General features: G+C 38.0%; 1 protein-coding gene across 7 annotated transcripts in view; it reads left to right on the top strand.

Annotated features, from left to right (window-relative positions):
• LOC126365791 (cellular tumor antigen p53-like) overlaps window positions 1-19,219 on the top strand; it is a 142,576-nt gene extending 123,357 nt beyond the window's left edge. For all 7 annotated transcript variants that reach the window (XM_050008373.1, XM_050008371.1, XM_050008369.1 and 4 more), the window contains exons 7-9: window positions 12,353-12,563; window positions 18,544-18,681; window positions 19,023-19,219. In XM_050008373.1, the coding sequence (XP_049864330.1) occupies window positions 12,353-12,563; window positions 18,544-18,681; window positions 19,023-19,058 (385 nt within the window). In that variant the 3' untranslated portion in view covers window positions 19,059-19,219. The remainder of the gene's footprint in view (window positions 1-12,352; window positions 12,564-18,543; window positions 18,682-19,022) is intronic.
• The last annotated feature ends 2,877 nt before the right edge of the window (window positions 19,220-22,096 follow it).

The raw sequence follows: 22,096 nt of genomic DNA, 5'->3' as shown, positions 1-22,096 counted from the left end.
ATATTTAATAATGCCTGGGGATGTTGAAAATACTTTTATTTGCCTACAAAATGAAGAAATTGTATCCTTCTGTCCATCAGTACTTAGATTCATTGGTTTGTTCATGTTACCAAATATATGTTTAATTCACTTGTTCAGTGTCTGCACAGTGCCCATCATCCTGTTCTAGTGTAGTGTCTGTCATTAAAGTGAGTCCTAATCTGGCTGTAATGTTTCGCTCATAATGTATGACAGCTAAGTCCTCTTGTTGTCCATATGTGAATGTCACTGTCCCATTTTGGAAGTTTAATGACACATTTCTGTCTGAAAATCAATCAATGCTAAAATCATAGGTACATTTAAACCTTCTGCTATAAACATTGCTTACTGAAATGTGTATGTGCTTAATGTGAATTTAACAAACAATTCTGCATGTACTGATTTGTCTGTCATGCCGGTTCCCCTTTTTAAGCCTGTTATAGTCATTCCTGTAGCTGGTAACTGCAGAAAAGAATCCAACAAATTACTTTGCTGTAAGAAGTAGCAATCTACTGCTCTATGTCACTACCAGAACTCAAAAAACTCCTACAGTTACATTATTTACAATGTATGTCAGTTTTGGTTTCATATATTCTTTTATTTGTGTGTTATCTTCATGTAGTGAGTCATCTAATTAAACTGAAAGAGATTTGTTGTGGCTCATTTTGTTATATGAGGGAAAGAATCTGAACTCACTGAGTTACTGCGTTTTGCAACTTGTTGTGGACAGCTGCAACGCTGCTTGCTATTAGGCGTCATCTGCTACTGTTGGTACTGCGTGCTGCCTGGTTGCACTTAGTCAAACTGCAACACCTCGTGGACAGCTACTGACCTTTTGTGTTCTTAATGACACATAGGGCTGCTCGTTGTGGGTGCTTCAGTTGTTTGTATCTTGATAGATGTAGCCAAAATTCTTGATTCCTGCTGGATAACTCGGTTAACATTGTTAATATATCCACACTAGATGTGTGTTATTTATTGTGGTTTAAATTCTGTCTTCACTTTTGGTAAATGAAACCTGACTGCATGATGTATATTCATAATTCTGTGACTGTTTAATTGCTTAGCAGCTGAAGTCCAGTCATATTGCTAGAAGAGCCTTATTCATGAACAGAAATTCCAATGTGTGAAAAATTCTGCTTAAAATCGTATATTATTCAAATTTCTTGTATTTCACTTTTTGTGCGTTTGACTATAATACTTTAAAAACAAAGTTTCAAGACTCACCAAACAGGAAAGCGCCGGTAGACAGGCAACTTCTTGATGTTTCAGCATTGTACAGTAGTTTCTGTTGGACACTGCATAGTAATGTCAGTACTGGCAGATACTTATTTAAAATCATCACTTCTGAAAGAAACATGTATACCTGAACTATTTCAATCATACCTGGGTAATAGGGGGCTGTTGTCATAAGAGTACTATACATTTCGCGTCAAAAGCTTCCTCATTGACATTGAATCTTTATATTCAGTTTAGAGTTTGATGTACCAGTATCACCTAATTGTCTTCCAGTTCATCTCACACCAGGACTGCTACATGCAAAGGTTCAGTTAATTTGTAAATTACCATGTCACTCATTTTCAGCTCTGAGAAGTCAGGGAACCACTAAGTCATTGATAATTTTCTTATGTCTGCAGAAGAATCCAACTTCTACTAAAACAAGGACACATCAATGCTTGTTTATAGGAAGGCTTTTATTATGCCATTAATTATAAAACTTGATATTAGATTAGTCAACTAGGAACATTTCATGTATAGCATATCTCAAATTATGAAACAAAAAGATGAGCATCAGTACATCAATGTTTATGTTCTTATAATAGTCTTCAGTTGGTATTCCTTGGCCCCATGGTTCGGGCAGAAGATTCTTTGCTGCCTCCAATTACTTTAAATGTCATGATGCCAAGTACAGCTCTAATGTTCTTGGAACAGCATGGAGCTCATGTGGAATACCTCAGACAAAAATAATAAAAAACATAAGACTAGTTCCTTAATAGACCCCCTTACATAATAATTAAACTTCTAAGTTCTGGATGATTTTTTTCAGGTAGACGTATGAGCTGATCTTCTGCTAATAAAACCTGTTGATTTATACTCAGATTGGTCCAAGATTTCACTCTCAATCCACAAAACGATTTATTGACAAAAAACTGTGGCTGAAAAACATACAGGAAATGTCGTACGCTTATGGTTTACATGTTTGGTAAACTAGATAAAGAGGCAGTTGTATCATAACTGAAAGAGGGCCCCAAAACATCTACCAGTGGGCAGGAGCATGTAGAAAAATAGTGGCTCAAGTTTAAAAGTGTAGTTAGCTAAGCACTGGAAAGATGTGTACCTAGTAAAACAGTTCATGATAGGAGGAATCCTCCACGATATACCATCACTGTGCAGAAACTTCTATAGAACACTGACTGCTGCATAATAGGTGTCATCTGTAGCATAGGGCTATAGATAGAGAGATGCAGAATGAATTGTGCTTGACTGTCAAGAGTGCAGTGTGTAAACCTGTCAATGACTACCATATCAGATTATTGTTGGAAGATCTCTCAAAATTCAAGGAAATTCCAGTCATTTGTAAATTATTTCAGTGGCACCAAAGATAGTTACCAGGCATTCATGACACAGAAACTGATACTGAGGTCAGGAAAACAGAAGCAGAAATGAAGCACTCAGTTTTCAAATGTTCCTTCACAAAGGAAGATACTGAAGTATATCCGCAGTTTAATTCTTGCGTCACTGTAAAGGTGAGTGATGTACATATTAGTGTTGTTTGCATTGAGACATAGTTGAAATCACTAAAAATTAAACAAGGCTAAAAGGTATGCAATCCGTGTCAGATTATATACCAAATTTTCCACCAACTTGCTCCCATTTAACCATATTATACCATTTGTTTCAAAGTGAGTATCGGGGTGTTAAAGCTTCGTAGCATTTATTATGTTCAACTTACAATTACAAATAATACGTCAAATTAAAGAGCAACTAATATATAAAATAGAAAGAAACTTCCACATGGCAAAAATATATTAAAAACAAAGATTCCAAGACTTACCAAGCGGGAAAGCGCCGGTAGACAGGCACAATAAAATAACACACACACACAAAATTTCGAGCTTTCGCAACCGGCAGCTGCTTCGTCAGGAAAGAGGGAAGGAAAAGGAAAGATGAAAGGATGTGGGTTTTAAGGGAGAGGGTAAGGAGTCATTCCAATCCCAGGAGCGGAAAGACTTACCTTAGGGGGAAAAAAGGATAGGTATATTCTCTCTCTCTCTCTCTCTCTCTCTCTCTCTCTCTCTCTCTCTCTCTCACACACACACACACACACACACACACACACATCCATCCATCCATCCATCCATCCATCCATCCATACATATACAGACACAAGCAGACATATTTAAAGGCAAAGAGTTTGCTTGTGTCTGTGTATGTGCGAATGGATGTTTGTGTGTGCGAGTGTACACCTGTCCTTTTTTCCCCCTAAGGTAAGTCTTTCCGCTCCCGGGATTGGAATGACTCCTTACCCTCTCCCTTAAAACCCACATCCTTTCATCTTTCCCTCTTCTTCGCAACCGTCAGTTGCGAAAGCTAGAAATTCTGTGTGTGTGTTTGTGTGTTTTATTTATTGTGCCTGTCTACCGGCACTTTCCCGCTTGGTAAGTCTTGGAATCTTTGTTTTTAATATATAATGAAACGGTTTGATATATACCAAAAAATAAGATTACATCGACACATTTAGCCCTGCAGCAAGATCTGAGATAACAGGAGCCCTGTTGAGTGTGTGTTGCAATTCAACATGATTGGTGTGTAAGGCAGTTTGATTAAGGATTGTGTCATTTTGAATGGTATTTTGAAGGAGTAAATTAAAGTGTATCAACCAGAAGACTATGAAGGTGGTACAGGGTGTGTATGTTAACTGCTGAAGAGTTTGTATGGTTTAAACCAAGGCTCAAAATGCTGGGTGGATTGTCTTGGTAGGTTTTTAGAATATGTAATTCATGGGAGACAGTGAATTCATCTGGTCACGTATAACAAGTGTAGGTGAAATTAAGTTAATTGTTCGATGTTTTTACCTGCCATCCGATTCTGCTGTGGCATTTCAAAGAAAGTCTACAGTCAATAGTGTGTAAATACTTAGATCATGGAATACTAGTTAGAGGTGACTTTTAACTGCCGAGTATAGACTGGGATGTCTATGAATTCACTGCAGGGGATACAGACAGTCATGCGAAATACTTTGAACATTGTCTTGAGCAGCTAGCTTGGAAGCCCACACACAGTGGAAATATCTTAGACCTTGTAGCTACAAATAGGCTGGAACTTACTGACAGTGTCAGCATTGACATGGGGATTAGCAATTATGATGTCATTGTAGCAACTATGATTACAAAAGTTAGTAAATCATACAAGAAGGCTGTGAGAGTGTTTCTGCTTGGTAGAGCAGATAAGCAGTTATGAACATCTTACTTAGAGAGTAAGATGGATGTAGAGGAATTATGGGCAAAGTTTTAGAAGATTGTAAATTGTGGTCTGGAGAGTGATGTGCCTAGTAAAGTGGATAAAGGATGGAAAAGATCCACCTTGGTTTAATAATGACATTTATAAGATGCTTAGGAAGCAAAGGCTGTTGCACTCTAGGTTCAAAAGGGGACTTGCAAACGATGACAAACAAAGGTTGGTAGAGAGTCGAGCGTCTGTGAAAAGATCTATGCATGAAGCATACAACTACTACCACCGTCCAGCCGTAGCAAAAGATCTGGCAGAGAACCCAAGCAAATTGTGGTTGGATGTAAAATCACTAAGAGGGCCTAAGGCTTCCATTCAGTCCCTTGTTGACCAGTCTGGTGTGGCAGTTGAACATAGCAAAACAAAAGCTGAAGTTTTTAATTTCATGCTCAAGAAATCGTTCACACAGGAGAACCGTACAAACATACCATTATTTGATTATTGGACAGACTTCCTATGGACGATATAGAAATAAGCATACATGGCTTAGAGAAGTAACTTAAAGATTTGAAAACGAGTAAACCACCAGGTCCAGACGGAATACCAGTTCAGTTTTACAAAGAGTACTCTACGGCATTGGCCCCTTACCTAGCTTGCATTTATCATTAATCTCTCGCCGAGCACAAAGTCCGAAGCGGCCTGACAAAAGCATAGGTGACTCCAGTGTATAAGAAAGGTAAGAAAATGGACCTGCAAAATTACAGACCAATATCCCTAACTTCTGTTTGCTGCAGAATCCTTGAACACATTCTCAGTTCCAATGTAATAAATTTTCTTGGAGCTAAGCAGCTTATGTCCATGAATCAGCATGCTCATGTGAAACTCAGCTTGCCATTTTCTCACATGATTAATGGAACTATGGATGAAGGGCAACAGGCAGAGTCCGTATTTCTAGATTTCCAGAAAGCACGTGACTCGGTGCCTGTATGCAGGCTGTTAACGAAGGTACGAACACATGGAAAAAGATCACAGATATGTGAGTGGCTCAAAGACTTCTTAAATAATAGGATCCAGTATGTTGTCCTCAACAGCTATTGTTCATCAGAGACCAGGTTATCATCAAGAGTGCCCCAGGGATATATGATAAGTTTGCTAATGTTCTCTTTTCTGCAGTTGTCTGCTGATGCCATGGTGTAAAGCATTGTGTCAAAATTGAATGGGTGTCGGAAGATACAAGAAAACTTAGACAAAATTGCCAGTTGGTGTGATGAATGGCAGCTAGCTATAAATGTGGAAAAATTAAAGTTAATGCAAATGAATAGGAAGAACAAACCTGTAATGTTCGGACACAGTATTACTAGCGTCCAGCTTGACACAGTCAAGTCATTTAAATATCTGGGCATAACACTGCAAAGAGATACAGTTTGGAACAAGCATGTGAAAACTGTGGTAAGGAAGGCAAATGGTCAACTTCAGTTTATTGGGAGAATTTTAAGAAAGAGCGGTTCACCTGTAAAGGAGACCACATACAGGACACTGGTGCAGCCTTCAGTACTGCTTGAGTGTTTGGGATCCGTACCAGGTCAGATTGAAGGAAGACATCCAAGCAATTCAGAGGAGGGCTGGTAGATTTGTTATTGGTACTTAATTGTTATGGAGGTGCTTTGTGAACTCAAATGGGAATCCCTGGAGAGAAGGCGGCATTCTTTTTGGGAACCACCATTGAGAAAATTTAGAGAACTGGCATTTCAAGCCGACTGCTGAACAGTTCTGCTCCTGCCAACATACTTAAGGACCATGAAGATAAGATACAGCAAATTAGGGCTCATACAGAGGCGTACAGACAGTCGTTTCTCCCTCTATATTTGCGAGTGGAACATGAGGGGGAAATGACAAGTAGTCCTTCAGGGTACCCTCTGTCACACACCTTATGGTATCTATGTACATGTACATGTAGATGTAGAGAAGTCTCAGCAGCTGTCCAGCCCAATCCCATTCAAAGAAAGAGAGTTTAATTAAATGATAGTTATGTTTGCAATTATAGGTTCTTACAAAATGTGCAGTGACTAGGGAGAGGAAGAAATTGTTTTATTTTGTGGCCAGATTTGGTGCTTTCTTTCACCACATTCAATATTACTTTTCGCCAAAGTTGGTGTTATTTTTTGTCAGATTTGTTGCTGTTTTTAATGATATTCATTGTTATGTTTGCAAATTGGTAAAAACTTTTACCAAATTTACTATTATTTATTTCCCTTTTTTTCATACTGGTAGTTTTTGCCACATTGGCTGTCATTTTTTTGACAAATTCAATGTTACTTCTTACCAAATTCGGTATTTAGTCATATTCCACAATTTTGGTCAAATTCTGTGGTTTTTTGTCAAAGCTGAATTTAGGACTATGATGAAACTAAGTGGCAGGTATCCTAATGCTTCGTCATTCTAGCCAAAAAATTCGTGCTTCTTTAATATTGAACATCATTAATTCATAATTCTCTCTCCTTTTCATACGGCCAGTAAAAAAATTCTATGACTACATTCTAGTCAATTGGAAGGGGGACATAAGGATGTAATGCACCATAAATTTCACACATCGTAACTTAAAGTGAATGAAACTGTTTGCAGTTTTTAGCTTATGTTGTTTCTGGATATATTGCTATTAATGAAAATCGCACTGCAGGCAAATGAGTACAAGTCTCTTAAAAGCCACAGTCTTTGTACATTCCTCTTTTTTTATGATAGAAGCACAATTGTCTAAGACCATTACTTTTCAGAAATATTACAGGTGGTTCATTATGAGAGAATTAGGCTTGCCAAGGGAGTCTGGGAGTCTTCTGTGTCTGTTCTGTGTTGTGACAGTGAGCTGCCTCTCAACTTCAACTGACTGCTGCTCATGATGCAACAAACAAATCAAATGTGTTCCAGTCCTTGTTTAGTTGCATATGCTACCTCACCAGCAGAGCAATATTTCAGTAATAGTTCATCGTTAATGATTTACACCTTTCAGAAGAGGTGTTGACGAGTACAGTAGTCACATTCACACCTTGGGTGAAGGTAGTGTCATCTTAACAGTACCAGAATTATTTTAAATTGACAAAATATTTACAAAAGGAAGAATAACAATAAATACCAATAATTTAGATTATATATAAATTTTATTAATTTTAATAGTATAGGATAAGTATTGTAATGCACCAAGACAGGCTTAAACAGAGGCCTTTAACTGCTGAGTTATCATCCTTGATTATGTCTTAAAGGTTTGTGTCACAGGTGAATTTATTGTATACAATGTGTGCTGTATGTGATGCTAAATGCTGAGAAGCAGATGAGGCACTGAGTTTAGCATTTTAAATGAAGCTTTAACATTTTCTTGGCTGGCTTCAATTTCATTGTTTTGTTGACACTTCATAGTGCAGGATACTTACATTATTCATTTGTTAAATTATGTCAGTAAAGATTAAAGTTCAGTACTGAGTTGTTGTTGTTGTTGTTGTTGTTGTTGTTGTTGTTGTCTTCAGTCCTGAGACTGGTTTGATGCAGCTCTCCATGCAACTCTATCCTGTGCAAGCTTCTTCATCTCCCAGTACCTACTGCAACCTACATCCTTCTGAATCTCCTTAGTGTATTCATCTCTTGGTCTCCCTCTACGATTTTTACCCTCCACGCTACCCTCCAATACTAAATTGGTGATCCCATGATGCCTCAGAACATATCCTACCAACCGATCCCTTCTTCTAGTCAAGTTGTGCCACAAACTTCTCTTCTCCCCAATCCTATTCAATACCTCCTCATTAGTTACGTGATCTATCCACCTTATCTTCAGCATTCTTCTGTGGCACCACATTTCGAAACGCTATATATTCTCTTCTTGTCCAAACTAGTTATCGTCCATGTTTCACTTCCATACATGGCTACACTCCATACAAATACTTTCAGAAACGACTTCCTGATACATAAATCTATATTCGATGTTAACAAATTTCTCTTCTTCATAAACGCTTTTCTTGCCATTGCCAGTCTACATTTTATATCCTCTCTACTTCGACCATCATCAGTTATTTTGCTTCCCAAATAGCAAAACTCCTTTACTACTTTAAGTGTCTCATTTCCTAATCTAATTCCCTCAGCATCACCCAGTTTAATTTGACTACATTCCATTATCCTCGTTTTGCTTTTGTTGATGTTCATCTTATATCCTCCTTTCAAGACACAGTCCATTCCGTTCAACTGCTCTTCCAAGTCCTTTGCCGTCTCTGACAGAATTACAATGTCATCGGCGTTTTTACTTCTTCTCCATGATTTTAATACCTACTCCGAATTTTTCTTTTGTTTCCTTCACTGCTTGCTCAATATACAGATTGAATAACATCGGGGAGAGGCTACAACCCTGTCTCACTCCTTTCCCAACCACTGCTTCCCTTTCATGCCCCTCGACTCTTATGACTGCCATCTGGTTTCTGTACAAATTGTAAATAGCCTTTCGCTCTCTGTATTTTATCCCTGCCACCTTCAGAATTTGAAAGAGATGATTCCAGTCAACATTCTCAAAAGCTTTCTCTAAGTCTACAAATGCTAGAAACGTAGGTGTGCCTTTCCTTAATCTTTCTTCTAAAATAAGTCGTAAGGTCAGTATTGCCTTATGTGTTCCAACATTTCTACGGAATCCAAACTGATCCTCCCCGAGATCTGCATCTACCAGTTTTTCCATTCGTCTGTAAAGAATTCGCGTTAATATTTTGCAGCTGTGACTTATTAAACTGATAGATCAGTAATTTTCACATCTGTCAGCACCTGCTTTCTTTGGGATTGGAATTGTTATATTCTTCTTGAAGTCTGAGGGTATTTCGCCTGTCTCATACATCTTGCTCACCAGCTGGTAGAGTTTTGTCAGGACTGGCTCTCACAAGGCCGTCAGTAGTTCTAATGGAATGTTGTCTACTCCGGGGACCTTGTTTCGACTCAGGTCTTTCAGTGCTCTGTCAAACTCTTCACGCAGTGTCTTATCTCCCATTTCATCATTATCTACATCCTCTTCCATTTCCATAATATTGTCCTCAAGTACATTGCCCTTGTATAAACCTTCTATATACTCCTTCCACCTTTCTGCCTTCCCTTCTTTGCTAAGAACTGGGTTTCCATTTGAGCTCTTGATATTCATACAAGTGGTTCTCTTCTCTCCAAAGGTCTCTTTAATTTTCCTGTAGGCAGTACCTATCTTATCCCTAGTGAGATAAGCTTCTACACACTTACATTTGTCCTCTAGCCATCCCTGCTTAGCCATTTTGCACTTCCTGTCGATCTCATTTTTGAGACGTTTGTATTTCTTTTTGCCTGCTTCATTTACTGCATTTTTATATTTTCTCCTTTCATCAATTAAATTCAATATTTCTTCTGTTACCCAAGGATTTCTAACAGCCCTCATCTTTTTACCTACTTTATCCTCTGCTGCCTTCACTATTTCATCCCTCAGAGCTACCCATTCTTCTTCTCCTGTGTTTCTTTCCCCCATTCCTGTCAATTATTCCCTTATGCTCTCCCTGAAACTGTACAACCTCTGGTTCTTTCAGCTTATCCCGATCCCATGTCCTTAAATTCCCACCTTTTTGCAGTTTCTTCAGTTTTAATCTACAGGTCACAACCAATAGATTGTGGTCAGAGTCCACATCTGCCCCTGGAAATCTCTTACAATTTAAAACCTGGTTCCTAAATCTCTGTCTTACCATTATATAATCTATTTGATACCTTTTAGAATCTCCAGGATTCTTCCATGTATACAACCTTCTTTTATGATTCTTGAACCAAGTGTTAGCTATGATTAAGTTATGCTCTGTGCAAAATTCTACCAGACAGCTTCCTCTTTCATTTCTTAGCCCCAATCCATAATCACCTACTATGTTTCCTTCTCTCCCTTTTCCTACTGACGAATTCCAGTCACCCATGACTATTAAATTTTCGTCTCCCTTCACTACCTGAATAATTTCTTTTATCTCATCATACATTTCTTCAATTTCTTCGTCATCTGCAGAGCTAGTTGGCATATAAACTTGTACTACTGTAGTAGGCATGGGCTTTGTGTCTATCTTGGCCACAATAATGCGTTCACTATGCTGTTTGTAGTAGCTTACCCGCACTCCTATTTTTTTTATTCATTATTTAACCTATTCCTGCATTACCCCTATTTGATTTTGTATTTATAACCCTGTATTCACCTGACCAAGTCTTGTTCCTCCTGCCACCGAACTTCACTAATTCCCACTATATCTAACTTTAACCTATCCATTTCCCTTTTTAAATTTTCTAACTTACCTGCCCTATTAAGGGATCTGACATTCCACGCTCCGATCCGTAGAACGCCAGTTTTCTTTCTCCTGATAATCATCCATACTGTTGCCCCTGCAACTACTGAAAAGGCTGCTGCACCTTTTCAGGAACCACATGTTTGTCTGGCCTCTCAACAGATACCCCTCCGTTGTGGTTGCACCTACGGTACAGCCATCTGTATCGCTGAGGCACGCAAGCCTCCCCACCGACGGCAAGGTCCATGGTTCATGGGGGGAGGCAGTGCTGAGTAAAAATTTAATTGTTTGAGTAGTTTATGCTTTTCAACATACAAGTAAATGCTACGTAAGGAATGTTACAAAACACTGATTAAGCATTTGCTAACTTTAGTAAGTCAGTTTGGCAAGTTAAGTATGGAAACATCATTTGCCATTATTTGAAGTTACCTGCTTGGTGTAACTAGTTTTTTGTTTTCTTTTTCCCCACCAACTCTGAAACATTTTCATTATTTAACTTTGTTCATATTCACAGAATAATGGTTGTACTGTGGGGACTGTGTTTGCACTGAGCATTTAAATTTAGTTGTGGCAGTTATCAGAAAATGAGAGCACTTCATTATGAATTATAAACTGATTATAAATTCAGGCACTACATATCTTGACATAATAAAACTCGTCCTCTCTCCCCTCTCATATAACCATTGCTTTAATGGGTACTTTTTTGCTGGCATGCAGAAGTTTTGAGAAAAGTTTAATATTCTAATATTTGTTTAGTTCTTTACAAGTTGCTATTGATGAAACACTGTAACAAAGTAGACTAATTGTTTTTTCTTATTCCTTGTCCCTTATTTCATGACTAAAATTTCAGTGGTTAATGATTAAATACTGGTGTACTTGTTGTCAGAAAGCATGGAAAGAAAACCTAGTTTGTGGAGATTTCTCTAATAACTTGGAAATTCAATTATTTCCTTATATGATAATCTCCAGAAAGATTACTATGGCCTACATAAGACATTCTTACAAACATGCCTGACTCAAATAAAAAAATTTTTTTTTACTTTTCCAGTTTGTAATGCAATGAACTAGAGAGAGAAAATGCATATATGGTATACTATGTAACCTTTAACTAAAGGGCACATAGGGCAAGTTGATGTCTTCCAATTTCTGCCTTTGAAGGTGCAACCAAGAGAGAGATTTTGTACCCTTTTCTGATTTGATTAGTGAACTCCAGTTAAATTCTAAAAACTGTTTTAATCATCCTCTCATTAATCTTAAAATTCAAGAGAAGGCAGGTATTAGGTCATGCTGGAGGCAATCTGTTAAACACTTGTAAAAAAAAACACTATGTTGCTCTATGGAAAATTCTGGCTTGTTTTCATAACAAGGTAGATTAGAAGGTTGTGGACAAGTGCCTAAAAATGTAAGGCAATAATTTTTTGTTGAAAGAAATGATGACAGCCAAGTCAGGAAAATGTTGCACATCTTTGGATAGGATACCATTTTCTGATGCATAGTCTTTTTGTTCCAAAGGGTCACTTCAGTTTTCGATGAGAGCAATCAGAATATGAAGTGTTGATCTGCCAATATATACAAAAATCTTCTCTTTATAGGGGAGATGTCCTTGGGCGGCAGTTTATGAATGTGCGGGTTTGTAGCTGTCCAAAACGTGATAAGGAGAAAGAAGAGAAGAAAATGAAGGAAGGGAAGAAAATAAAAGAAGAGAAAGTGCATGCAACAAAGAGGCCTTTTAAAACCACAGAATCAAATGAACCTCCAAAAAAAGTTGTGAAACCGGAGCCAGGAGAGGCTGCAATTGTTAAGGCAAGTACTTTAGTTGCTTTATTTTATGATTAAATAAGTGGCATGGAAAATATGTTCATTTATAAGGGACGGGGTGAAATAAAGAGCAACGTTGGAAAGTGCAGAAAATACGATGTGTCGTTGGCAGGTAGGTGATACCATTCAGTCAACCATATTCCACAAACATTAGCATTTGGTAACAGTGGATCAGTGTTCCTCTCAGCATAGTGTGTACACTTTCAGTGTTGTATTAAAGTGGCAATTTTTAGAGCAGGCATGCCATGCTTTCTGTAACTTTGTTGGCATTCAGTGCAAAGCATACACCTGAAAATATCGAGCGTGCAAGAGTCACATACATATTAAAAAGCTTTTTGTCCACAGTTTGTAGTAACTGAGTAGATTTTTTTCAACAGATGTAGGTAACCTCTCATACAGCTAGCATGAAATTTGTTCAGTGTTAAGGGGGGTAGGACATCAAACGGGCTCACTTGGAGCAAGAGAGCCACTGCAAAGCATTTTAATTTCTACTGTCTATACTTTTACAAATAAATTCATAAAACTTTATCAGCATGACCAGGAAGGATTGAGGACTCACACTCATAGCAGTGGTAGTTCAAAAACTTAGCAAAATACCTTTTTTTTACATATGAAATTTCTTCTTTTTTTCTCTTACTACTGGCTGCATTTGTTGCTATAGGTACACTTTTCTTCCTAAGTGAGAGAGATTCTTCGGTGAATTTTGCACAGCATACAAACAGTACTTACAGGTGAATGAAACTCTAGAATTTTCCAAATCTACTACAAAACTGTGGTAAAAATTGAGATAATTAACTATAAAATTTGAGTTTTTTCTGAACATGAAATTTAAAATGTAACAGTTCATTCAGTTTTTCATCAATTAAATAAATTCTAGAGTTTCATACACCTATAACGATGATTCGTATGCTGTAGAAAATTCATGGAAGAATCTCTCTCAATTAGGAACAAAAGTGTACCTACAGCAACAAATGCAGCCAGTAGTTAAGTGAAAAAATTATGAAATTTCACATGTAAAAAATGTATTTTGTTACGTTTTTGAGCTTTCACTGCTAAGAATATGAATCCTGAATTCTTCCTAGTCATGCTGTCAAAGTTTTATGAATTTATCTGTAAAAGTATAAACGGTGGAAATTAAAATGTCCTGTGCTGCCTCTCCTGCTCCAAGTTGGCCCGTTTGACGTCCTACCCCCTTAAGTGATCTCTTGAATGTAGGTATTGCCTTCCCACCCATTCACCTATTCTCATAAAATGGGTCCTTCTCTTGTCGGATTATCTGTAGTGTGAAATGTTCAGGATAAATTGCTAGGAGCAAATGGAGTGTAATAAAAAAGATCTGTCAGAATTTGGAGCAAGTTCCACTGGGAATGGTGCATATAACTTTGGAGTCTGGTTACAATATTGTGTACACCCGGCTAGACTTCATCATGCTGTATGCTGTAGTTATTTTTAAAAATTAATGACTTCATATCATATTTCAAACTTACTTTTTTTAAGACTGTGAAGACATATGTTGAAAAACCTTGCCATCTCACATCTTGTGCATTTTGTTAAGCTTCGTATCATTATTCCTACTAGATCTGGCCTTGATCCTAATGGTTGTTTATCAGACTATAGTGTGAGAGATGTACTGCAGCCATGATCACCCAGAGAAATTAAACTGTAGGCTAACTGTACTTGATGTAAATGTAAGTACTTCCAGCAAAATTAATCTTGAAAGATATTGAGGTTCCTCTGTAGTAAAAGATGACTTCCTTTAATTGGATTTATTCATCTTCAAACAATAGAAAACGTGTCTCAACTGTATCACACTCATTCCTTTGATAATACTGACAAGTGTTAAATTTCATGCACTCCAAGAAAGCCATGGATAATAAAACATTCCTGTTGCAACAAAACAGTTCCTTCAATGTGCTATTTCACTCTTTATAATTCAACCTAACATGTTTCTGACTCGGACGTTATTTATTACACATTTCATTTATTGGTCATGCACTACAAAATAAAGGTTTTGTTGATGATGTCTGTTGTGATAAATTCAATTGGGTTGCAGTATCACTTCACATATTCAGTGTTTCCACACCCACATTTAAACTCATTAATCCAAAAGCTAATGGGGTGCAGTGTTAGTCCAGAGCCCACGAGAACTGCATCCAACTCAGTTTTGATCTCTCCAGAGCAGTCTCCACCTTTAAATCTAAATGCTGGATGACAACACAAAACTCCCGTACAACCGAAATATACAGGGTGATCATAAACACTCTGAAGAGCGTGTAAGAGTGTTGCAGGATAGGTTATGTTGAGAAAGAAATGTTAAGGGAAAAATTTGATACATTGCACCATGTCTAAGTTAATTAGCATTGAAGTTAGCCAATCAGGCCATTGCATACACAAATTCCAGTGACCCACCAGATAAAATAAGCGTCAGCTGTTCTCGTAGCGTAGAAGATAGTGCATGAGACTGCTCAGCCCTTGGCTTGGATTTGATCCTTAGAACTGTCCCTTACCCTATTTTTGTATTGCTTTCTTCTTCGGTCTTAAGAAACCAAACAAAGAATAGATTATGTGACTTACCAAACAAAAGTGCTGGCAGGTCGATAGTGTCTATTGACCTGCGACCGCTTTTGTTTGGTAAGTCACATCATCTTTGTTTTTAGATATATTTTTCCCATGTGGAATGTTTCCCTCTATTATATTCAAACAAAGAATAGGTTTGGTGAAACCGTCTCTGGCAGGGCAATTGAATTTGCACGCACAGTGGCCCGATTGGTTAACTTCAATGGTAATTGACTTGGAAATTGCACAACATACTGAATTTTTTTTCTTTATAGTTATTTTGCAGCACAACCTATCTTGCAACATCCTTATAAGCTTTTCAGACAGACTTTGACCGCTGTGTATATCCAGTGCCCTATCATCGTAGCAAGTATATCACCGATGTTCACATCTTATTGAACTGTCACTACTTTGTTTCTGCTTACTGTAAAACATGTAAAACCAGAATTCATGCAGATTTTGTGGTAACTTTAGGTTTTGTTTTCAGTTTTCCTCTTGTAATTGATTGAGGGTCTCAAACTCTTTAATTTGATTTGCAGTATGACAGACCGTCAGCCATTGGCCTACATACTACGGATGATTCTGTAATGTAATCAGAAATGACCATGTTTTATTTTCATTGATTTGTTCCACTTACTTCCAGTTTGAGATATTTTAAGGAAATACATAAGGCTCTTTCTGATTGAAACTGTCTGTGACCAGTTTGAATCATCACATTTACAATTTATTGCCAACCTTAATGATTTGGGCTAGTGGAATGATTGCTCAAATATCACTTTCCCTTTGATGTGCACAACAATTGGAAACTGTTCCTTGAGTAGAGCTATAAAACTGTACAATAGCAACTTAAATATATTTGAGAGGAGTTTTGAACAATTTGGAACTTGGATTCCTCGATTATAATGTACTACCATTAGAAAAAAATGTGTTGTTAACTAGTATGAGTGTTGTTATACTGTACGGGTCATAATAAAATCTTATCATTTCCAGTTTGCCATAAGTGCAGTGCTAAAGCATAGGTCAAAAGGTGACAAAATTTTTCAGAAGTATCGTAATAAAAATTGACTGGGATATCAAAGGATACAGTCTTTAGAAGATGTGATCATCGGATCTCAGTTGTAGGGGCAGCCTAACACTACATGTTATACTTGTTAACTTAACCAAATACGGTAAAGTTACTATATACTAGACTGAAAGATCATCTACATCAGTCTCAAATGTGCTAGCTGTATTTATTAAAGGTGTTGGAGACTGGTAAGAGGGGATGGGATGTCTACCCGCTTCTCAAGCTAGGGTTTCTACCCACTTTCCATGCCCATTTAATGTACACACAAACATTTTGCATGTTGTTCCTAAAAGTCAGTACTATATGAGTGCTTTGCCAACCCTTTAATTTTATTTACCTGTTTACGAAATTAAAAAATAAAGGTTACTTTGTAATCATTCTGTAATGATTGCATTGACAATGGCCTATTCGATTTTGGTTATCATAAAAATTTTCTGTAGGAGAGTTGCCTGTTGTGATGAAGTATCATTTTAGTGAACTGAATGAGAGCCATATTGCATACTTTTTCCAGATTTAATTTTCACAGTTTCATGTGATTTTCTCTTCAAAAATTGTGTATGTCCTGTCCATATCAGGTAATGGATGCTGCTGGGGACTGTGGAGGGACAACACAGATTCTGAGGAGCAGACATCAAGGCATTCAAATGAAGAACTAATTTAGTTACAGTTTTGAACTGATTTCTTTTGAATACTTGTTGTTTTGCTTTTCTTCCTGTGTGAAATTTTATTGTTTATTCTTAATATACAGGATGTTCAAACAAATGTGTCGAATACTTAGAGTGAAGAAAACCGCATACTTTCTGAGATAAACATGTGTTTATAGGAAGGGCTGCATGACACTCGGTTGTGGATATTAGCACAGTCATTGCATTGGCACTCCATTAAATTTGTCAGCAGGGTATTATGATGTCTTACTCACAGTACTCTATATACCATTAGGTGATCTGCAGTCAGTTGTGTGGTTCGAGTCGTATTGTAGGCTACATTAGTTTTCGTCACGTGTGTGCGCCTTATTGCACAGTACTGTCAACCCTGTATATGTATGTGGGGTTTTAGCTTCTTCCAAACACAAATTCAGTTACGTGTTACTGTTATTGTGCTGTTTGTGTATGTAAATGGTGTAGTACATGTACATTTTCTCTCTTCCACCATTTGTTAGCAATGGAAGCCTACTACTCAACAAGTGAAATGGCAGATATGTTATTCTGCTGTGGTTTAGCAAAGGGACATAGCCTCCGAGCCTGAGCCCTCTACACTGAAAAATATTCATGCTGCAGAGCACCCTCCAATAAGCTATTCGGCAGACTTTTCCAGTGTCAGGGACACAGGTACCCTTGCACCTCGGAGGTTGACAGTGGAAGGCCTTGCACAGATGGCATGCATGACGTGGAGGAGCGGGTGCTACATTTGTTGGAAGAAGCCCCTGGGACCACTGTGCGACAATTACCAGCAGCAGGACATATGCCTCACTCTCTTATGTTGGGGGTACTTCATGAATGATTGCTGTACTCATATCATTCAGGAGATTCAGGCCCTGAGTCCTGAGGATCATCATTGTAAATTGGCGGTTCTGTAAATGGAGATCTTATTTACTGATGAGGCAGAGTTCACAAGAGTAGGTGGTGTGAATTTCCATAGCCAGCATGTATGGGCAGATGTAAATCCCCAAGCAATTCAGGAAAGGGTCATCGACACCGGTTCTCAAACAGCATGTGGGCAGGCGTACTTGGGGATAGATTAATAGTGTCGTACATGCTACCACAAAGGTTAACTGGGGCGCATTATCTGAACTTTCTCATTAATGTATTGCCTACCTTGGTGGAGGCTGTGCCATTGCAACTACGAATAAAAATGTGATTCATGTGTGATGGTGCACAAGCACACTTTCATGACAGTGTGCACAAACATCGGATGCAGACATTTCAGGACCACTTGATTGGCCGGGTTAGGGAGGGGGGGTCACACCTTGGCCTGCTTGTTCCCCAGACCTTAATCCCCGAGACTTTTGGTTATGGGGACACTTGAAGGAATTGGTCTGAGCCATGCCAATCAACAGTGTGCAGACACTAAAGGGGCGCATCTTCAATGTGGACAGCAGGTGCAACTAGAACCAGGTATACTTCAAAGGGTAAGTCATTCCTTATGCCAGAAGGCAGAGAGGTGCATTGTCAATGAATTGGTGCCATGTTGAACACTTCCTGTAAACATGTGTGTATTGCAGAAAGTACACATTTCTGTACTCTTGTTTATTGGACTTGTTTCTCTTGTTTCCCACCCCCCTCCCCTCCCCTCCCCCTTCTCTCTCTCCCTCTCTCTCTCACAGCTTGTATTATCTTCTTACAGATACCTGTTAAAGTATGCCACATAAAAGAATTGGCCAAGTTTGCTTCTGATTTAATATATAGAGATGTGGGCAAGCAGCAGAGGCAACTGAGTGACCAAGACAAATCCCTTCTTGCTATATACAACAGTATAATAGAGGTAGGCAGTACGTTGTATCTAGTTATACAAATACTTGTGTAAGCCATGATTAGGAAAAGTGTCTCCAATTGAAACTTAACTTTTAAAATTAGTGGTAATGTTAATGGTTTAAACCATAAATGCCAGGTCTTACACAGCCACATATTCCAAATGTTCACACCGCAAGATATGTCCTTTCACTTGAATTCCATGATATATTTAGTTCATATCGTTTTCCATTTAATTAGACTAATTTGATGATGTCCTTTCTGGTACAAATTTCTGAATATTTTTTATGGTGTGTACTATTAATTTGTGTTTTCAGTGGACTAATTACTTTTTATGTATGTGTGTGTTCACAGACTCCCGAAGAAGAATTATTGCGAAGATTTCATTAACTTTTGTTCTATTCATGTTCAAAACATTTTGTATGTTCAGCACACTGTTGACAGTTTAGTGTTTTTTGGCTGTATCCATGACAGATTTCTGGAATATTTTAATAACTTTCTAATAAAATAAATATTTTCATATTTTGATTATAAATAAAAGAACAGATGGCCTTCTTTCTTTTGAACTTCGTACCTCTCACGCTTCCTGTATTTTGTACTTGCAAGCTGTATTGACAGATTTTAGAAATGAACAGGGATGATAACTGAAGTTTTGAGTAACATCAGAACTGATAGATGGCATATGAATGAAAGAAAAGACACCATGCAGAATCTGCAGCTGTGAAACATTATATATGAACTGAAGGGGATCATTGCCATCAACTGCAGCAGGACATTATGCAGAATCAGCAGTGATGAGTGAAAATGTGCACCAGACCATGATTTGAACCCAAACTCTCCTGCTTAATAACCAGGTACATCAACCAGTGCACCATCCAGGACACAGTGTCATCGCAATTGCATGGACTATCTCAGCATGCCTAAAGGCCGATTCACACTCCAATCGAGTGCCACCTGTCCACAGTCCCTGTTCATTGACACCATGTTCGCTACTCTTCTTAAAAGGTGCCACTATGATGTGGATCCTTTCGTAAAATGACAGAATATGGCTACTTTTTACTTGTAATTGGGAGTGATTTGAAAATGGCTTGAAATACAGATGTTACGAATGTGCTTGACAATGACAGTCTAAGTTAGCTAATTGGGTGATTGAAAAAACATCACATTGCAGTGTACTATAGACCATGTGTACATTTCTTATCCATTAGGAATCGCACAACCACTGAGACCAGGGACAGAAAAGAATTTTCTCGGGAAATGAAGGTGACAGCATAAACCGGCATAATACAAGAAAGGTATCGCCTCTATTTGGAGAATATCAAACAGCAGAGCAACTCTTACGAGACTACCATGTCTCATGTTCCTCATTGGTGGCTCTGGATTTTGATGGAAATTAATTGAAGTTTCCCTCTTGTCTTGTTGTAGCCATCACTTTCCTCTTGGCAGAAAACATCTGGTGCTCTTTGCTGGTGCTAAAACTATAAGATCACAACATTTCATTTAGACCAAGATCAGTTGTATTTGTAACTAATAAATAATATACAATTATCCTTTTCATTTTAACAATGTTAAGTCCTTCTTCACAGTAATAATAATATGTCTACAGCTAGAATATCTGTCTACAGCAACAACCAGAATATCAGACAGTGATATATTAATCTGTAAGAATCTTCGTTTGGTTCCAAAAAAACGTTAAACAAGAAATTTAACACCATTGAAAATTATTAACATCACAGATGAGGGCTGGTCCACTCATATCTTTGCTTAGAATCTGTGTAATTGAAAAGGTTCTCTGCCTTGGGGCATTACACTGGCACCCAGGACCAGTAAGACAACCTTTCTTTTTTTTTTGTAGGAACATGCTTCTGTGTCACTGCCAGTAAGTGTTTGTTAAGCTGAAGGGAGTGGTATGGTAGATGATTTAATTTCCATTCCCAGAAATTGTTCCTCCTTAATTCTGCTTCAGCGAGCTGGAAAAGGATTGGATGGTAAATCCAACACCAGGAGGGCATCAACCAGAAATTCACAAGCACATTAACATGCTATGGTGGTGGACTGGGCACAGCTTATGGCATTGGCAGTGATTGCGATGTTAGTTGGTGTAAATAGATGACATGAAATCTTCTATCATGCAGTTGTTAGCAACAAGTCAATCAGATTGCAAAACGTAATCCACAAGTGTATGAATGTTTTACCAATAAACTTACAGTACTTTCCTGTACCAAAAAGGGTTTGGTGATTCATGAGGTTATCAATTGTATTTCCATGCTCTGTCCTACTGATATAGCTTACACCTACTTAGTAAGGGCATAACCACTCAACGTTCTATTACATAACATATTTACAGTTCATTGTTTGTATAGACAAGTACATGTAAATTGACATTTCATATTTCATTCTGGATTTTTCTTTGGGAGGGGGTAGTTTTAGGTACAGTCCTCCATGCACTGGGTGCTTCAGTCTCATGTGCAAATAATAAATACTTGCTCACTGTCCATACTTCCTCAAACCTCGTTTGTCACCTGCTCCACAAATTCTTAACGTATTTCCACATTGGTGAGTACTAAAAAATCTCTCTCTCTCTCTCTCTCTCTCTCTCTCTCTCTCTCTCTCTTCACAAGCCAGTGCCTGTTTACTGTATGTATGACCGTTGTCTGCTCGACTTTAAGGTCCCCTTACGCAGGTTGACCGATCCACCATGCAAGTCAATCCTGTCCCACTCACCTGTATGTGGGCGATGGACTTGCTGTTGGGTCCACGTTTCAGGTGCATCAGTTCATCCATCGAGCCGCTCCCTGCTTATTCTAAACACTACCTGTCAGGCCCACACACAGAGTTGGATAGGTTGCAGCTATGGTTGGTTAGTGGATCAGCTGACAGGTTGGGCTCTGAATGGGCACCTTTACTCTCGCGATAGCATCTCTAATAAACAAATGGGGCCCCTGAATTCTCTTTATGTCATTGAACACGTCCTCTAGTTATAATACTTATTGGCTAACACACAACTAAACAATTCATAAACATAATAATGAAGTATCACTCCTACATCATGGCCACACATGTAGTCACACATCAGTCTGGGGTATCCAAGACATAACACTGTAATTAGTAAGCAAATGACTCCGAGATCAGTGTAATTCAGTATTCAAGACTTGCATGGATTCAATAATCATACTACTTTACCACAAAATTCAGTATTGTACAGCCTCAGTGTAACATGTGAGTATGCGTATAACATAACATATTATTTGCTCTTTATGTGTGCTCACATTCATCAAAGTCATTCCACTTAATCATAAAGTAATGTGTTTTCAGGATACTATATTTATCAGTCTTTTCTAAACATTGAACCACTCGATAAAATAAAGAATGAGAAGAGGAGAAAAACATATCATTTGAAAATTTAAGTTTATACACACTCTTACGGT

Source organism: Schistocerca gregaria, chromosome 4 (assembly GCF_023897955.1).
Source record: "Schistocerca gregaria isolate iqSchGreg1 chromosome 4, iqSchGreg1.2, whole genome shotgun sequence".
NCBI lineage: Eukaryota > Metazoa > Arthropoda > Insecta > Orthoptera > Acrididae > Schistocerca > Schistocerca gregaria.
Note: the sequence above shows the minus strand (reverse complement) of the source record. Positions and strands in the feature narration are given on the sequence as shown.